Source organism: Copidosoma floridanum, unplaced genomic scaffold (genome assembly GCF_036245765.1).
Source record: "Copidosoma floridanum isolate Cflo_tuat_1 unplaced genomic scaffold, Cflo_Japanese_pri ptg000011l, whole genome shotgun sequence".
NCBI lineage: Eukaryota > Metazoa > Arthropoda > Insecta > Hymenoptera > Encyrtidae > Copidosoma > Copidosoma floridanum.
The window spans coordinates 8,897,443-8,918,556 of NW_028321888.1; the positions used below are offsets into that span (position 1 = coordinate 8,897,443).

The 21,114-nt window shown below is 33.5% G+C and overlaps 1 protein-coding gene across 1 annotated transcript; it reads left to right on the forward strand.

Annotated features, from left to right (window-relative positions):
- The first annotated feature begins 4,505 nt into the window (after positions 1-4,505).
- LOC106639072 (putative SERF-like protein) lies at positions 4,506-11,417 on the forward strand. Its single transcript, XM_014352513.2, has 3 exons — positions 4,506-4,668; positions 10,954-11,068; positions 11,176-11,417. Exons 1-3 carry the CDS (start codon positions 4,662-4,664, stop codon positions 11,243-11,245), a joined length of 192 nt encoding a protein of 63 aa, XP_014207999.1. The 5' UTR covers positions 4,506-4,661; the 3' UTR covers positions 11,246-11,417.
- Positions 11,418-21,114: the final 9,697 nt, after the last annotated feature.

The window sequence follows — 21,114 nt, forward strand, 5'->3', positions numbered from 1 at the left end:
AAAAAAAAAAAATTAATTCCAACCGATTCCATCTCTGCCACAATACCAGGAGTCATATGTAGCCAGAGCACAATCTGGTTCATCTCATCAGAGTTGTGAGGGAGTCCCACCATCCCACCTGGTGCAGTTAGAGAATTTGTGGCTACAAATGCAAGCAAGGAAAAACAGCTCTGAGCTCTGAGGGGCATGGGCAGCCACAACGGCTACCTTCTTGGTCGTCGCGTCCCCAATGCGCTTACCCACATGTTCCCGTCTAACGATGAGCGGTTGGTTATCCGGGGAACGACCCGAGACGAGATATTCTTTGGTCAGCAGCGTACCTTCCTCCATCACAGTCTCCGTACATCGAGACTCCCAGGGTAAGAATCAAGCAACCGTAGCTAGCTCTTCATCATCAGGAATAAAAATAGCCTGGAAGTTTCACCACTGGCGCTGTTTAGCGCCATTATAAGTATTTACGTTCCCTACTCAACCATCAATTTCATCGGTTCTTTTTAGCATCCACCTAAGTGTAAACTACCTTGCCAACAAATACATTTTTATTACCATTTCCGGAAGCGATTCGTCGACTAAAAGACTATATTAAATAAAGACGGACACTATTAAACCAAGTCAGCTATTCACTGGCAGACGTCACCTGCGGAGTTGTTCGTCGCAAGGCTGGAAAACCCGGTGACCGACGACCCTATACTACCCTCTCGACTTTAAGCATTCAACCAGGAATCACTGATCCTCTCCAATGTCTGCGTTGGGCAAACTTATAACAGTTATGTAGGAAAAAAAACTTGAGCCAACGGGACAGCCTCCACTGGACAAGTATCACTAACCAATCTCCCCATCTAAGAACACCAAAACAACTGAATCTGCAACTAAAAAAGGTGCTTTAGACACCAACGTCTTCGACGTTATACCGGGAGACGTTGGAAAAGAGCACTATACAACTAGCCCCAAAGCTTCGGACTTTGTAATTTTTCTCCCAATCAGTCTGAGTCTTTAACAGCAAGCCAGAGAAGATCACCCTGAGGTATCCAGGCAGTCACAATTTCTGTTAACTGCAGTCAAGAAAGAGTTAACTTAAAAAGCTCACCGGTCTTTTTCAGGGCCATCGGACGTCGAACTACCTTGCCAACAAATATATTAGAACTTAAGAAAGTTGACAGAAAACAGCTTTTAGTGGTTACAAAAATTTTAAGCATGCCAAAAGTCGCAAGAGGGTGAATCGGAAGAAAAACTTCAAGTGTATCTAATAAATACAATTTTACTTAGGCGTCAAGAAATTGACGCAGAAAATTTATTGAGATTGGAACAGCAGCGTCAAAATCGACCCCTAAAGAGTCCATTACGTGAGAGATCAGCTTTTCATTGTACCCTCACAGCAATCTCTGAAATCTTTAAAGATCCTACTTCAGATTTTTTAATGAGTAGAAAATGTATTTGTGTTTTTGTGGCAATAAAAATGTAGGGTTTAAGGTCCAGGACTTTGTTGCTCTGGTAATAAAGTTGTGAGATGAGAAAAAAAATTTTTTTTTAATATAAATTTTTTGGGGGTTTAAAATCTTAACAGCTTTAAAAAATAGCCGTTTTCGTGAATTACACGGGATAAACTGTAAATCAACGGCTTCTTATGGCCACCGATTATTTTATGGCATAAAGAACGCACGGTACTTTTCAGCATAATAATTTTTTTGAATTTTTACACCTCATTATTTAACCAAATAAACTATATGGATTCCGAAAAAATATGTTTTTAATAAGAAGATTTTTGTTTTGAGATGTATCAGGAATATGTGCAAAATTTCTAACTGAAAATGTTTCACATTACATGTTAACACACTACGGTGTTTTATTTAGTAAGTCTCGGGCGAAGCCGAGACGGGGGGCTGCTTTAAATAATAAAGTATTAATTAATAGCACAAGCGCCTATCACCCGATGACCTGGGGCGCTTACTGGTCGCTTCATCAAACGATGTATATTAATAGCACCAACGGATATCTGGAGATAGGTGCTTGTGCTGTTTAATAATATTTTATTATTAAATAGAGAGGCCAGTAAGCGCCCTGGGTCATCGGGTTATAGGCGCTTGTGTTATTTATTAATAATTGTTTATTTAATAGAGTGGAAAGTAAGCGCCCTGGGTCATCGGGTGACAGGCGCTTGTGTTATTAATCAATAATATATATCGTTTAATAAAGCGACCATTAAACACCCCAGGTTATCGGGTGATAGGTGCTTGTGTTAATTATCAATACTATATTATTTAATAGAGAGGCCAGTTAGCACCCCGGGTCATTGGGTGATAGGCACTTGTGTTGTTAATATTACAATTTTTAATTTTCACGTGTCTTCGGCAATGCCCCTTCACTGCTGTGCTGTCTGCTTGACGGAAAATTCTCCCTAGATCGTATAGCTATAGATGCGATCTAGGGAAAAAGTTCCGATATTGAATCCGCCTAACTCAACGCTATTGTCTCTTCACTCTCTCAAATCTTACTCTAGGTCCTAGTCTCTTATTGCGACATCTAGTGAGAGAAAGCGGAAATTAAACAAAATGTTCAAGAAAAATGAACTGTAGTCAATATGAATATGGACAATGGACAACGGGATCATCTAGTAGTGAGCTTCGAGGGAGTGAGGAGACAATGTCTGCCATTTGAGGCTCATAGGGAGAGGCGTGAGCTTGAAAACGCATCATTTAGCATATATATAAATATATGTCACGAGACACATGTATATGTATATGTATGGATATATATACAAGTATATGACTAGTCCCTATGAGCCTCAAATGGCGGTCGACCAATCACAAGCGGTCCTAAGATTGTGCACTCACTCCTTCGAAGCTCACAATTAAGCTCACTCCCAACTAAAAAAATGGGAAAAAACTGGGCCCAAGCTTGGCTGCCACGCCGCCCACCTTGGCTGCAGCTTGGCACCTGACTTGGCCTCCAGTGGGTTTGTAATACGGCGCTGAATTGGGCGCAGCTTGGCCTGACTTGGCATGACACCCAGTAATCGCTCACTTTCGACTGCAGATCAGTGTTATATATATATATATATATATATATATATATATATATATATATATATATAAAGACGTCTGTATATATAAGTATACAAATAGTATGACGCAGCGATCCCAAAAGTGGCGACAAAACTTGGAGGGAAATTCAAATTGGCGATCTGGAGCCAGACGCAAAACCGCAGATAACTCGACAAAATTTCATACACCATAACTTGATAAATTAATCCCAAGCTATTTAACCCAATAACCCAATGCCCTCATAAGCAGTCTCACGAGCTTTAATAATTAATAAAATACATTAAACAATAACACAAGCGCCAATCACCGTACAACCAAAAACGCATTTAGGCCGATTACTTAAGGTGGCTCCAGCGCCTAGTGCCGTATCAAAATGGGGAGACTAAAATTAATCATTATTTTCTTTAAAATATGGTATAAAATTATCGTAGAGACTGTTGTTAACCATATTCTACATTTTATCTATTACTTTAGTGAGTCAATATAAAAAAACAAAAAAGTTTTATGGTGCCCTAATTGATGAACTGTTACGATACGCTCCTAAGTTCAAGAGTAGTTATACCTATATATATGTACTCTGCAGAATGCAGACAGCTGAGAGCTGACTTGCACTCGCAACTGTATACTTAGTCTCCGATTATTTAAAGATTTTGTTCGATAACAAGACACTTTTCTCATGTCATCGAAAACTGCGTAATAATATATACAAGATAGTATGTTTTTTACACCTTACGGGTTATTTATATAAGTGCAGCAGTAGGTTGTATATCGCGTAAGCTTGCATTTCCTATCTAACCCGTCTTAAAACTACGATTTTGTAAGCATGATTTCTTACAATTTTCATCGTCAACCTTCATTTTTTTTTATACGAATAGAAAGATGGGAATTCAAAGAATATAATTCAATTTTATTAACCTAGGTTGGGTTATTTATAATTTTAACGTTGAGGACACTGGAGCCACCTTAATTTATAAAGAATAAAATAATAGCACAAGCGCTAATCACTATACAACCCGTGGCGCTTCAAGATCGCTTTAATTATTTATAATAAATAAAAAAATAACACAAGCATCAATCCCCACACAACCTGGGGCGCTTTCTGGTTGCTTTAATAATTAATAAAATAAACAAAATAACGCGAGCGCTAATCCCCACATAGCACGGGGGGATACATGGATAGAAATCCACGTTCGATGTTGTGTCTCGTTCTACTTGTGCTTCAGGGCGGTACATAAAAACGAGCAGTCTATTTTTCTTATATGTCTATGCTTTCTGCTTTCACTGTGGATAGTGTGAATAGCCCCTTAGCTTCCATATGTACATATACTTGCAAGGATGTGTAATTGGGTATACATACACTATACACATATAAAGATATTATTCCCTATGGGTGTACATACATACGTGATACGTACTCGCATATATATGTGTGTATGTACATGTAGTGTGTATATATATTTAGCATTGTAGATGGATTGAAGTTTGACGACAAGTCAGTCCGTCAGGGGCCTCGCAGAGTTGCTTTGTGTTTCATTCTTTTTAAGCTATTTCTAGTAGATAATTTATCGTGTTCTAACGGAAATTGCTTTCTCGATTCTTGAAGACCAAGACTATATAGTAATGACCCGTAAGTATTCATCCTCTATTTCTACGACACCCATACATGTTGAGTAATATTTCAACAATACATACATGCCCATTTCTCTCGTCCAATAATTATTCTTATTTCACTACTGAAATGTATGTAAGTATTCGTTCACGTAAATAATTATTAGACGGTGCTCCAATTTTTGCGTGCAGCTTGCTCCTAAACTGCTCGTTTCACACATTTTTCTTACTGTCATAAATAGGTAAACAGTCTTTGGTAGCTAAATGAACTCTGCTCTCAGAAATAAAACCAGTGTTATATTATTTTTATCACAACTCCGTTTCTGATCAAATAGAAAATCTTTGTTTCGCAATAAGTGTTACCAGAATTCTGAGTAAGCACACCCAAAGGCTTCTGATATTAGTAAAGTACCTGTTAATACCTATTAGTAAATACATCTTACAGAGCTGTAACATGAAGAGTTTGTAAACTATGTACTGTATGTTAGTACAGTTTGTAGAAATTAATCGCTCCAAGTGATCATGAACCCCACAAGAATTTAGTACATGAAACCGAAAATGCTTTGAACCTGATCTTTTAAAGCCTAATAATCTGAGCCTTAAGGCTTGAACTCATAAGAAAAATAGTTTTTTGTGTTTTAATAAGTTTTATAATTTTTTTACTTCTGTAAGAAGGACGTGCTATTTTTAGATGTAATACTAACACACTAAAACACAAATTCATCCTGTTGTAACAAGCTTACACCCTTCCTTAAAAGATCGATTATTTATGATGACTAAAATCTTTCTGTTACACGTCATTGGTTGAAACAAATAGAGTGGATTGTTGATCGGGATTTTTTAAAGATCAATTGCCTTAAATCAGAGCAATAACTAAAATGGAATAAGTTTACTGTACAAAAAGATTAAAGTGATCCTGTTCAATTTGTTTACATGGTAAAAAATGTAAACAACAGTGTTTGATAAATCATTGTTCAATAAATGAGTGAAAAATACATTAGCAAAATTCCGTTCTCTTTTAGTAGTGTGGTATACTTATTGAATAATAAAAGTGACAATAAAAATAAACGTATTAATTTAGATAGTGTGATGCATATTAACACAATTCATAGAATTTGGACATGGTAGTCAAATTACTATAAATTATTGAATTACTTTCATGAAAGGTGATTTTTTCGGAAACTCGAACTCGAAAGTGCAAAAACCAAGTATTCAAGTCCAAGCTGTTAAAATCAAACAAATGTTTAGTTTAAGCTTTTTCAATGCAATATTTCTTCAATATGATCAGTACCTCAAGACAAGAGTGTCTCAAATATAAGTATATTGTACTGAAATTGCCTTTGTCTAAATACTCATCGAAAAAAAATAGTAAAAAAGTTCATAGCTGATTACTATTATATTTTATCCAGTGTTGAAGGTCAACAAATGTTTGTTTGGATGAGAAAAATTTAAAGATATGTAAAAGAAATCTAAATTGAAAAAAGTTTGTGATGGAGCATTCAAAAGCTAAAATTTTTACATATTATTCTCAGTTTTAAGCAAAAAAAGTTTTAATTTTTTAATTGTTGCTAGAAAAAGTTTGGAAAAAATTTATAGATAAAACATTGTGCTACATCACGTATTTTACTATGATTTTTTACTTCTTTTGCATCACTAAAGTTAAATCAGCAAATAGAATTATTTTTTGTGTACAATTGAATAATTTTTCAGATTTTGTGTTAAACAATATTCTAAAACGACGATGTACTTTTTGAAAAATAGATCTGTGAATCAGGCCTTATAACAGTTAATAGTAATTTTGATATTGTATCATATTGTATTGAACTTGAAGACAGTAGGTTTGTTTGAACCCCTCTTTGGTTTGGTTCCATTCTGCACTGTGTACACTTTTTCCTACAAAACCTACCTATGTTTGGCACAACTGCAAAAAACCAGGTTCTGTTTGGTTCTGCTATGTATCCCCAGCGGAAATGTGAAAACGTAACAAAATGTTAGAAAAAGTGAACATGTGTAATAATTTGCCGTAACCCGCAATAAAATCTAAGAAAATGTAAGGAACTGTAATAGTCTCATGGATTTCGGACGTTTCTTACACTTTAATATGTTGTGTTACGTTTTTTTACATTTTCTTACGTTTTAATATGATTTACCACATGCTGTTACACTTATACTTTTTCATAATAGTTACTCAAGTTTTTTTTATTTAAGGCAAATTTTATTCGAAAATGTAAGGAAATGTGTCTAAAAGTTATCAATGATAATAAAATATAAAAAAGTGTAATAAACTGCAAAAAACTGTAAGCTGTTATAAAACATTACAGATGACAACACTTCCTTACAGTTTATTAGAGTTTACTACAGTTGCTTTTTCACGAGATTCAAGTGTTTTTGTAGAATTATAATAAAATGTAACGAATCGTAAGACAATGTGTTGGGTTGTAGTTGACTATAATCAAACGTAACAAAACGTAACAAACTGTAACTGTGGTCCGAAATCCAACTAAACTGTACATTACATCACAGAAAATTACGGTTTGCTACGTTTTTACACTCTAACTTTTTTCGTTGGGGTATGGGTAAGTTTTGTGGAAAAAAGTATATCTATATTACAGTCTTACTTAAAAAAAAAAATTCAATTTTTTAAATATGTTTCAGCTGACAGAAATCTCTAAACGTTGTTGTTTAACCTTGTAAAAATTGTAAATTAATTCTAAGGTGCAATGGTACGTTCAGTACCTTGATAGTCAAATAAGTGCTTAGTCTTCTAAGTTCTCCACGACACTTGCGAGCCAATTTTTTTTCGTATTGGAGTTTAAAAAGATGCGATGAAAAATATGTCGAATTAGTGCTAATATTTAACCTCTATTTTTCAATTAGTGGCAAATTCAGGCTTGGTCAATAGTGCAGTGTTTCTATCATCAAATTTGTACTAAGCCATTAACTAAAATCATTTGTCTGTCAATGTGTCAAATCGGTGCTACTTTGTTTTCTTACGTGATTAAAATTTTAGGCGAAATTGTCACTCAGTCTTGGAGAGATTATAATGTCACTAAAAAAACAGTACATGATGAGAATTCATCCAAAATTATTTTTTTAAAGTTGTTACAAGCTTACAAATTAAAATATGTAGATAAATGATATTGAATTTACATGAAGTGATTTTGATAGATTTACCAATTAGACATAGACGATATATATTGTTTTAACATCAATTTTAATATAATGTTTCATTATTTTAATAAAAGTATTATTAGTAAATGCTTTCTTAATAGGGAGCAAAGTACAAACTCGAGGGCCCAAAAAGCGCGGTTGTACACTAGATGGCTAGATATTCCCGACCCCCTCCGACGAGTTGAGTAACACAGAAGTCATATACTGAAGCGAAGTACATGATTTTAGTGTCTCTCAGCTCGTCGGAGGGTGTCGGAAATATTTGGTCGTCTAGTGTATGTTTGTGTCTGAATCGCATATATTGTTTTTCTTATCAAGGGCGAAAAGAAAAAATTTTCACCCATGGGCATACTCTGCGCCCAGTAAATCACTTTGCGCTCTAAAAAATAATAGTTTTCGTCCCAAAAGTGCTATCGCTTCCAGGGATATTTTGCGGCCTGAGGGTCCCGTAAAGCAGGTCTGAATGACCGTATAAGGTAACCCCGGATGGATGGCACTTGTGCGGCAAATACTATTTTTCTCTCCAAAGACGTAGTAATTGCCCAAAAGTCACGAAAAACTTCTCGAGGTAGAAATGGTAGTTTTCGCCAGGGCAAGCACCAGGTCTGAGGATTCTGCAAAGCAGGGTCCTAGGGACTCCTTGTGTTTGCCCGGGTTGGATGTGGACCAGGTGCGAACCCTATTTTTCATACCGAAGGTACGCCTAACCCTTGAAAACAATCGAGGTAGTAAAAAGTTTTTTTTTTTTTTTTTTTAACTGCAGTCATGACAGTTCATTTTCTGGGTAGAGTATAATGGGAATAATTACGATATTATGTACAGAATATATTTAATATTTATTATAAAATGGAGCTTATTGCATACCACGAATTCGACACTTAATAAATCTTAATCTTTCGACTAGAACGAATTTGACGTCGGTCTCCGAAGAGCGCTAAATATCAAGACAAGAATTATTTTTCATTTGATTTTTCCAGATTTATACAAAATTTTTTTAGCACTGGTTTTCTTGCTGTTGTAAAGTTCTACACATAAATTAAAGCTGGATCACGTAATAAAGAGGTTTTATAACTAAACAGAAAATTACTTGCTATATTTTTTCAAAAATGAAGATAATTCTAATAAAACTTTCGACATACTCAAATTTTAAACCATGTAGCTATGCTATTTTTTATAGATATCCGAAGAATTGTAAAATTTTTCATGCCTTTAGTTCGTATATATAGTAATAAAGTTGCTCTTAACTTTTGTGATTTTATTGAATGTTAAGATGCTTATGATCGATAAAGTTATATTCACGGAATTCATGCTGAATATGTTTGCTAAGTGTTATTAGCGAAATCATTCAATAACCCCTCATATGGTTCATAACTTTGCCAAATATTCACTCCGAGCCGATGCAGAGATTGCGCCCCCTCTAGTCAAAATCAGGCAAGGCAAGAATTCGTGCATGTACACAAACGGCTCAGAGCATATATACATGCGCATAGCTGCTTGTGATTAGCTGAACGAAACAGCAGGAGGGAATCGTCGTTCTATTTCTAGACTGCCAATGTGCCAAGTATGCCAATCACAAGCAGCTATGTGCATGTATATAATATGCTCTAAGCCGTTTGTTTACATGCAAGAATTCTTGCCTGATTTTGGCTGGAGAGGGCACAACCTCTGCTCTCTAAAGTTGAATCAGTCAAATTTTACTGCGAATCTGTAAAATGTCGTTTACTTATCACAATAAGTAAACGACTTTTCACTTATAATTAGTCAATATTGATTAATTCGACTAATCTTACTTTAGAGAGTGCGTTGGCTCGGAGCGAATAGCAGCCGCAGAGTTCATTCTAACCTGGAGGAGAACTTGAAATAAGATGTGTCTTACTTAAAATTGCGAACGATTGCGAATATTATACGAATCGTGATTAACAATCGGATAATATAATGTACATTGATACAAGAATATTGCTGAGTTAGCTTGACTACACCGCCACTCCAGTCGTAGTGGCCCAAGCAATCAACTGAAAGCTAGGTCTGCTTAATAGTCAAGCAGATTCTGCTTGGCACTGCAAGGCTAATGTGACATATCACAAACAAAGTGAAATTTTTTAGTGATTCTGTCTTCGTGTTCCAAAACATATACAATAAGCTGTTGTAAACTTGATTATACCAAGCTTATTTCATTTCGTTTGTGATCCATCATTATAAGCTTTGCAGTGCCAAGTAGAATCTTCTTAGCTGTCAAGCAGACCTTATTTTTAGTTACCTGCTTAAATACCTATATAAATAATACTAAAAGTGTTTTTTTTTTCTTTTTTGCTAATAAATCTATCATCGTATTCTTTCTCATGATAATTCTTGTGGCTTTACCTTAACTTTTATGATTATTCAGTAGTCGTATGATGAAGAAAACGAATTTTAGAAAGCAAGTGGGATTGCTCAGAAATCTTATCATTCCATACAAAATTTACCTGTCAAGAGAAATATGTTAGAGTATATACGCAAAACTTAGCTATATTCGCAACTTACGGTACCAGATTAAACCTCAGTCCGTTTTGAAAGACGCAGATCATTTAATATGTAGTCATACATATCTGAAAAAAGATGGTATAAATTGAGTGATATAATTATTTTTCAAGGTATTCAAAGTTATGAGTACATTGTCGTACATATAAGCCATGTCTGTCTATCTGAGAAAGTTTTTATTGAAATAAAAGCTTTGTACAAAAACAATGCTACTAATTCTAAAGTTTTAAAATATTGGTAAATCGTTCATAAGCAATAGGTGTAAAATTAGTTTTACAGTGACAAAAACTGGAATAGAAGAAACTGTCGACTATCTAACAATGCATTCGTTTCTCTCGCTACTAATTTAGGACGTCTTCGGCGCGAGCAGTCTCGATATTTTATAGTCAGACCTTGTAAACATTTTTGTTGTACCTAAAGTTGATGGGAAATTAAAAACTTACAAATCCTGTATATTTCTAATGAAAAGTGCTCTCAGTTTTATACATTATATACATCTTATACATTATTGGTTAAAAAAAAAAAAAAACAAAGAAATTATTCTACGATGAATTAAATTATTTAATTTTGACGAATGTGAAGAACTTTAACTTACATTTTTTTACTTATTTTGTAGGTGGGAATCAGCGCGAGCTGGCTAGGCAAAAAAATATGAAAAAAACTAATAGTAAAAAGGCTGCGGCTGAGCAAGATAGTAACAAAGGACTTACTTTAGAACAAAGGAAACAAAGGTATTTTTGATCACAGTTTAATAGCAATACTAATCATTGTACTAAAAATTAAAAAATCGTAATTCTCAGTTTTGTTTAATTTAATAAAATATATCTTTTTATTTTAGAGATGCAGATATAATGAGAGAAAAACAATTAAAAAAGCAGCAAGATGCCGAAAACCAAACTGTAAAGTAATAATTACAAAATTTTGTACATTTATTTGTAAATAATATCATGGGCGATATTCTTATGCTTGAATTTCTTTAAAAATAATTATTGTGCAAGTATTTTAAAGGACTAGTGTAAGAATAAGTATGTTTCAATACTTCTAGCATATTACCATTATTTATAAAACTATGAGGAATATTATCATCATGAATAAAATCTATAAATTATTTTACATAAATATTGTGAATAAAATCATTATCATCACACAACAGAATTCTTGTTTGATTGTATAAGATTTAAGAACCGCATTCACATCAAATATAAAGATCGTGCTGCTTGTGTATTTATCCATTATACTGTGATTGGTTATTTTAATCTTCTTGTCTTCTATATTTTTTTATGCTTTAAAATTATTTTGATGAAATTATATTAAACATATAATAATGATACACATACGTATCAATTTCATACAATAATAAAAAATTTGCATCACATACGTCATTCCCGGAGTCCACTTGGAATCTATTACAAAATTTTTTTTTTTGGTTTTTTATTTATTTTTTGTTAATGTGATGCAAAATATAACATCACAAAATACATTTTACACAATAAAAATGCATGTTTCAACTTTTATACAAAGTCAAAATTAACAAAAAACGATGTATTTTATTAATACCTAACTTCATGGATTTTTACATTGTTAGCTTGTATTTACATACCTTAATTAGTTTTTCGGCCCAAAAATTCTGACTAGCTCGAAAAAATAGTGTAGTAGTTTCAATGTATTATAACAAATCGAAACATAATTTAACAAGTAGACATGTAAGCAAAAGCCCGCAAAAATGGCCAAAACATGTTTTTTGCATTTAGAAGAAAACCAAAGGATCGTACATAAAGAAGTGTTTCGTAAAAATGATGTGCAATTTTAAGACAAACAAAATGAGCAGCGTTAGGTTCAGATCGGTTCTGCCGTTTTTCGCAAATCGCAAAAAACTGCCATTTTGAGCTTTTTTTCGAAATTCAATAACTCGCATTCTGTACAGTATTTAGATCTGAAATTATAACACAAGACATATATCACAGCCCTTATCATACACAGCTTAAGCGGTTCTAAACTTCTTGCAAACCGCAGCAAAAAGCGAAAAATGGCCATAAAAAAGTTGTTAGCCAACGTAGGTATATTTTTCAAAAGTATTTCGCTTCGTCTATATTTACTCTACAACTACCTACAACGCCTCATTTTTACCAATTAAAAGTATCTTAAAAATTGATTGTAAAAAACGGCTTTTTGCTCTCTAATCAGTGGAATCGACAGTTCGAGTAGCCGCCGTTGAAGGCCTCGCCCACTTTCCGCATACATGTTTTCCTCAAGTTCGAAACGAAATGTACTTCTCTTGCAATCAATTTTTTAGATACTTCTAATTGGTAAAAATGTATGGCATTTTAGGGACTTGTAGAGTAAATATAGACTAAGTGAAATACGTTTGAAAAATCTACCTATATTGGCTAACAACTTTTTTATGGACATTTTTCGAGAGGATCGTTTTACGATTTTTGCTGCGGTTTGCAAAAAGTCAAAAAGTTTAGAACCGATTAAGCTAAAATATAAACAAAAAAATGGCAAAAATGGCCAGAACATGTTTTTTGAGTATAGAAGAAAACCGAAGAATCGTACATTAAAAAGTATGTTGTAAAAAACATGTGCGATTTTAAGTCGAACGAAATAAGCTGCGTTGGGTTCAGATCGATTCATCAGTTTTTTTCGCAAATCACAAAAAACAGCCATTTTGAGCCATTTTTTCGGAATTCAATAACTCGTATTCTACACAATATTTAGAGCTGAAATTATAACACAAGACATATATCACAGCCCTTATCATACACAGCTTAATCGGTTCTAAACTTCTTGCAAACCGCAGCAAAAAGCGAAAAATGACCATAAAAAAGTTGTTAGCCAACGTAGGTATATTTTTCAAACGTATTTCGCTTCGTCTATATTTACTCTACAACTACCTACAACGCCTCATTTCTTCCTCCCGCACACCCTGGTCCCACTACAGCCCCTTTAACCCCCCACAATACAAGGGAGTATTGTTTTTATTTCTCTGAATTGAATCCAATAAAAATTGTGTGAGCCCCCCTCGTAAATTTAGTAATGCCCACCACCCCTCCACAGAAACTTACAATATTTTGAGAAAATATTATAATCATCCTATTGTAATGAAAACATGTTAAAGAAGGACACATATATGGTAATTTGCCCACCTAACACCCTTCCCCCACATGTTCCCACAAAAACTTAGAATGTATTGTAAAGATACTTTATCATAGGGTCATTATGGAATACTTACCCCCACACCCCCAAATTAACTAATAATTTTTTGTGAAATTACTTTATGAAAGGGACAAGAAGGGCTAATCCCCTACCCCTTCATTAAAAAATTAGAATTTTTCTTAGATGCCTATTATTTTTATATTTGTCGACACCTCACCTCTACTGTACATAACTTCGATTTTGTTTTTTCTGTTTCATCAGTTTTTGTGTCAATAACAATAAATTTGATAATAAATAAGAACTTTCTAAACAAAGGTAGTTTACGGAGCGGAAAGTCTTAATGGTAAATCGAATTACATTACGTTTAAGGTAGCTACCTTGGGAAAACCTACGGAATAAAATATGTTTCATTCAAAAGATTTGATCTACTGAATCCAACGGTGTCCTTGTTTATACCCCAAGTGGAGTAAAATCTCGAGATATTTCAGCTCAAAGTTGAACTGTTCACCACGAGCTGAAATGGCAGAGCATCAAAATATCAGTTTTACAGGCATTTCCCACCTCACAATATAAAACCTCAGCAGACAAATTATGATGTACTTTTAGAAAAATCTCTGTTCTTCTCAATACTGTCATGTAAAATTCTGGTAACGCGACATTTTACAAAGACATTTGCCAAAAAAGACGTGAAAATCAGCTTCATAGTTATAAATGACAGATGGTAGCAGAATACCAATACTGATGTACGTATTTACGTATACATACACAAGTGAAATTCTCCTACTTGACTAGAGCAGTAGACAAGGGAGCTACTTTAAACCCTTTTATATAGTACATGTAGTATTTTTAACTAACTTCACACAATTGTTTGTGAATCGTGATAAAGACCAGCTTATAATAAATAATTGATCTGTCATAAGTATTGCTAAAATAATTAAAGTTATTATGTTTCAATATTTTATTTTAAAATTTAACGCGTGAATATTTTTGATGAGATTAATTTTCGATAACAGATAGTAAAAAAAAAAAAAAAAAAAATGAGAAAGTTTTTAATTTTGGAAATGGGAAGTAAGCCCGCAGAGAGCGTAGCCTCACTATTTATATACTAGTGGGGCTACGCCTTCTGCGCAATATATATCATCATATTTAACATTCATCTCTGAGAACGATGCCCAATAGGCTGTGCATTGTTGTGTTACTCTGCATATGTATGCTATAGTCATTGGCATATTAAAAAACCACTTCAGATTTAATATGATCAATCATTTACACAGCAATGGGAACCTTATTTTACATGGCTTCTAAACCATCGGACTATAGATTAAGGAGGTTTGGGAGTATCGTTCAGAGAGCCGAGGAACGGGTAGTCCCCTCTGCCCGCGCATCTGAGCCCCCTTCACTGCTCACCTCCTCGCAAGAGTGCAAACTTTACAAACTTGAAACTGTACGACTGTAACTGCTTATAATTTTGAAAAATGCCTGGCAATGCTTTATTTTTTTTGTCGAGCATCTTCCCTTTGTACCAAGTTATCTATGAAAACGTTTTTTTTATTCCAACACATTTAGAATATACCTTAGTTTCAATTAAAAGACAAACCTAACCTTGTTCTCTCATAAAAGACCGTGTTAAACTACCAATATTTCATAATTTTTTTCTTGAAAGAAATTTGAAAAATCTGGAAAAATTCATGTGCATTCCTAAAATGCTCAAATATGACATACATTTTTTTTGGCACGTTTCTCCATTTTGAACTTTTCTCCCAACCCTTCTTAATATACGCACATGAGCAATTGTTTTTTCAGAGGTGCAAGCCAAGTGTGCAAAGATCGGTTCTCAAACTCAGAAGCACGTGTTGCTAAGTTTCCGAGCTATAAAAACCTCAACCCTAACTACCGTGCTACCATGATCCTCCTATTCACTACAAACTGACGCAGAGGTTGGGCCCTTTGTAGTTAAAATCAGGCGAAAATTCTTGCATGTAAACAAACGGCTTTGAGCATATATACGTCTGTATAGCTGCTTGTGATTGTCACTGGAACGTACATTGGTAGGCTAGAGAGAAAGAACGATAATTTCCTTCTGCTGTCTCCTTCAGCTAACAATAAGCAGCTACACGTATATATATGCTTTTAGCCGTTTGCTTATATGGAAGAGCTTTTGTCTGATTTTGGCTAGAGAGAGCGCAACCTCTGCATCGGCTCACAGCGAATATGTATATCAACTATAGTGAAAGAATAAGTGGTACTTAACGCGCGTGTGTGTGTGTGAAAAAGTGAGTGTGAGTATTCTGACTTATGCTGACACTTTACTAACAAAAAGCTTATTTATGCAGACTTTAACAAAACTTTAAGACTTAACAAAAATTCAATCCAATAAAAATGTGGTTAAAACTGAAAAAATTTCACTTTGTTCAGAGGGTGGCCGAGAGGGGGTGGAGGAGGGGCTGAGGTGGGTTCATCAAAATCGAGAAGAGCGGCTAAAGGGGGAGGGGATGGCTAACCAATAATTTAGCCCAATAAAAATTGCGTAAAAACTATTCAAATTTTACTTTATTTAGAGGGGGGCTGAGGGGCGGCCGAAGAGGAGGGTTTGTGAGGAATGACCCTTCAAAATCACTTTATAATATAGGAATATATATATATATACATATTTATATATATATATATATATATATATATATATATATATATATATAGAGTTGGGAATGGGAGAATTTTACATAGGTTAAATGTACGTTTTTGCACTTTCAAAGAAAAATTTTAAGCTGCAAAAGATTAATTGAGTTAGGAAAAAAGCTAAGGTATTGCCATCTTCTCAAAAACGTGTTCTTAAAATGATTTTATCTTATTACAATAGTTTAACGTGTAAAAAAAATCAAAATAAAATTGCACCCATAAGGCCTATCTTATTTTTCCCCCATGTGGTTATTTACATCGCGAGTGTCACGTGACTTTTTGGAATCCTAATAGGAAGATATGTTTATTCCCATATTATATAGTTATTTTGGTGGGTCTGTCCACATATCCCTCCACACCCCCATGGTCCCACTACAGCCTCCCTCCCACAAGACAAGAGAAAATTCTCTATATATCTCTGTAAATTTAATTTTCAATTCCTCACACCCCTCACAGAAACTAAAAAGAATTGCAGAAAAATCAACAGTTACCCTGTTTTCTGATACCCCCGCACCTTCATAATCCCTTTACATCCCTCCCCCACAAAATAAGGGAAAACACACTACATTTTTCCATGGTTTTTACCCAACAACACATGTCTAAAACCTCCCCAAGCCTCTCCCCTACGCACCACTCCGAATTTTAGGTGTCTCTTTAACATTCCTTCTACAGCCTTCCACAGGAACTTAGATTTTTTTTTGTAAAAATACGTTATAAAAGGGTGAACATAGAATAATTTGCCCACTTCACAGCCCCCTATATCCCCCCTACAAAAACTTAGAATATTGTCAAGATTCTTTATCATATGGTCAATATGAAATACTAACCCCGCTTCTCGCATCCCCTACATTAATTAAGAATTTTTTGTGAGATTCCTTCATGATAGAATTAAGAGAGGCTAGGATTTTTCTTAGATATCTGTGATTTTTATAGTTGTCTTCACATTACCTTCACTGTTCAATAATTTCAATTAGTGTTTCTTTTCTTTTTTAGCAAAGTTAGCTTATGAGGTGGAAAGTCTTGATGGTATATTGAATTACATCATTTTAAAATCTTTTTGTATTGTATACTTATTTTAGTGGGTATGTCTACACTCCTTTCCCTACACTCTTTTCTAAAAACTAGCCTATATGTATACACATATGTAGATAAAATCACTATTAGTACATATTGGTTTATTGTTATTGTTGCGTTAGTAAATCGTTTTATTTCTCTTATTATTTTTAGCAAAACTTTCGATGAGGTTACTTTTTGTAAAAAAAGTTACTTTTTCCTTTGACTAATCAGTTTTAAATACTGGAAATGGGGGATTGGTGCGTGCGTGCAAGGGGGCAAAGCCCCACTCGTATGTACACGCGCACGTGTGTGTATGCGTGTGTGTGATCTAGAGTAACTTCGCTAACCCACCATAAATAAATTATGACTTGAAGTTTTTTTATGCATTGAAAGAAATCCGATTGCTAAAAATTACAAACACTTACAAAAAACTTTGAATACAGAGAAGCTCAAAAACTACAAAATGATTTTCTTATATTAAAACAATCAACAAAAACAAAGGTAAAAAAACCACTAACAGCGAATCGTGGTGCCATTATAGTTTTAAATCCTGGTTCACCAGAAAATAATGATCCTTGCATAAATTATTTATTTATTTCAAATCTTAGAAGCTACTTAAATAAAAATAAGAAGTATAGAAATCATTATATCTTTGGTGATTTTAATATTGACTTGATCAATGTAGATGATGATGGGCAAAATTTTCTATTTAATTTTCTTAAGTCTCTGTATACACCCTTGTACAAAACGATAACTAGGCCCAATGATAATAATCCAAGTGCAGGGACATGCATTGATAATGTTTTTGCCAAGTCAAATTTGAATTATACATCATACATAATTAACCAACTATTCAATGATCACTATCCACTCATAGTAAACATAGACTCTAAAATATACAGCTCTTTGAGCAATCTAAAGGTAAATTTCATCAAGTACAAAAAATTGAACAAATTGGCAACAAAAACACACTGGCACAAATTTTTATCCATGGAGGATCCTGATATAGCTACTAATGAATTTATTAGTACAATAAAAAAATTAATAGAAAGAGTACAATCAACAAGAAACAAAAATAAAGAAAAAAATAGGCCACGCAAACAATGGATTACTACAGGAATCTTAAAATCATGTAACACCAAAGAAAAATTGTATAGTACGTGGAAAGCGAATCCAGAAAATGTTATATTGAAAGAAAACTACAAAAAGTATGAAAAAATTCTTGCTAAGATCATTAAGGTAGCAAAATATAGTTATGAACAAAAAAATGTAAATAAGTGTGGCAAAGATAGTAAAAAGCTATGGAAATACATACATAGCAAAATATCTTTAAGTAAAAAAGAAAAGAAAAATAAGGTTGAAAGGTTAATGGATAACAACACAATACTGGTCAAGCCATGTGATATTGCTGATTCTTTTAACGGTTACTTTGGCGGTGTTGGGAAAAATTTAGCTAGTCAGATTATTAAACCAAAAAATGAACAAATAAATCTTCCAAGTTACTATGAAAGTACAATGTTTATTGACTCCACATCGCCACTGAAGATGATGAAAACAATTAAGCAATTAAAAAATAAAGAAGGTGGAATCGACAGGATTAGTGCCACAGTATAAAAGAGTATAGCTAGACACATTATTAGCCCGTTAACTCATACATTTAATATTTGTATAGATAAATCAATCTGGTCAGTTGCTCTAAAAAGGGCTGAAGTAGTACCGATATTAAAATCTGGTGATAGAACATTACCAACAAATTATCGACCTATCTCCCTCATATCAAATATTGCAAAAAAATTTGAAAAACTTATACACTCAAGACTATATAATTTTTTGGATAGAAATAGTTTAATATCAAATAAACAATTTGGATTCAGAAGAAATATTAGTACAAAAGACGCTCTCTTTTTTGTAACTGACAACATTGTGAACAAAATAAATGAAAATCAAAAAGTTGTGGGCACGTTTCTAGATCTGGCTAAAGCTTTTGACACGATCACAAAATTTTATTAATAAAGCTGGAAAGGTATGGTGTTAGAGGTCATGCTAAAGAATTATTAAGAAGTTATTTAACAGATAGGCAACAAAAAGTAAAAATCAATGACTCATATAGTGAATTTCTAAATGTAAATTCAGGTGTTCCTCAAGGTACAATACTTGGACCTCTTTTATTTGTGATCTACATTAATGATCTGTTGGATAGATTACCGATTAGCACCATAGCTTTAGACGCTGATGATACAGTCATAATATGTGCAGATATGTCTTGGAAAAAAGTTGAATCAAAAACAAATGACTACTTAGAAATTATATACAAATGGCTCAGTTTAAATAAACTTTCTTTAAATGTAAAAAAAAATAATTTTATTACTTTTGGTTCATACATAGACAGTGTTCTTAATGAAATAAATATACTAATTAAGGATCACAAACTGAAAAGAGTCGAATATTGTAAATACTTAGGCTTAATTATTGATAGTAGACTTAAGTGGAATAAACATATAGAAAATGTAATCAAGAAAACTAAATATGTAATTTTAATCTTGTATAAAATGTCAAACTTCATGAATGCGTTTTCACTTATGACTTTATACTATGCTTTTTTCCATAGCGTTGCTACCTACGGTATCATTGCATGGGGGGAGCATATGGCAAGGTTACAACAACTTTACAAAGAATACAAAATAGGCTGCTTAAAATTATACACAAAAAGAGTACAAGTATTCAGATGCCATTATCCATAAAAGAATGTTTTTTACTAGAAACAATTATGCAAGAATATTCAAACCTTTCACTTAATTATAAAAACTCCAAAAGAAGTACAAGAAACAAAATAACAATGCCAAAAGTAAATAAAACATTAAAGCTCAAAACTACTGAAATTGTAGCTATAAAAATATACAATGCACTTAATCACAATATGAAAACTCTAGAAAATAAGAAGAAACATATCAAACAAAGACTAAAAACTTGGATAAGTGATAATACAAAAAAATTACAGAGTATAAATTTATTAGAAAAGGATGATGTGATTAAATTATAAGAGTAAACTGAAGGGATTTATGATTGATGTTGAGCATGGCAGAGTTTGAATATGGCACGGACTCTGTTATGTTGGAAATTTGTTAAATTTTTATCTATTTCAGTTTGAGCACATGTGTATAATTTTTTCAATATTCATTTTATATCCGTTTCAATTTTCTTTTTCTCTTTTTTTTGGGGGGGGGGGATGAGGGTTAAATATTTTTAGTTTTTAAGATAACAAGGACTGCACACAGGTTTCTGGAAAACCTGTAGCAGTTTTTATGTAATGCTACCCCATGCATAAAATGTACCCCTTACACCTTATTTCAATAAATAAATAAATAAATAAAACACAAAACAGTTACCAAAAAATTATTCAAAATCAATATATTGAAATAAACTGTCCTATTATGTTGATCCAATAGTTTTCTTATGATTGTTTTTATCAGTAATAAAAAAACACGTCTTTTACAATAATATTCATACAGACTGTTATACAGACTTAACAAATAAAATTTCAGCCCTTCGTTACATGCTGGGTGATTAACTAAACATTTTTTCTTACGTGCTTACGTTACGATCGAAAATTATTGTTTCTTTTGAAAATAAGTGACAATATTTAGTTTTTTTTATTTTTATTTTTATTTTTTTTTACCTGCTTACCGCGACAACCTACTAGCCTAGTCACTGAGGCTACCCACTCACTACCTATATGTGGGGGTGTATTGCTGCATCCATTCACCAAACTTCTTCTAACAGATACCATACCTATCATACTATTGGCACAGTGGGAGTTCATCCGGTGGAACACTTTGCCAGTTAAGTTGACAGTTTCTGCACTAACGGTGCATCGGGTCCAGTCGCCACT

Bases quoted from the DNA above. Each gene is read 5' to 3' on its own strand.
- LOC106639072 (XM_014352513.2), top strand. The intron at 11,069-11,175 runs GTATTTTTGATC...TTTTTATTTTAG, and splicing joins TTAGAACAAAGGAAACAAAG to AGATGCAGATATAATGAGAG.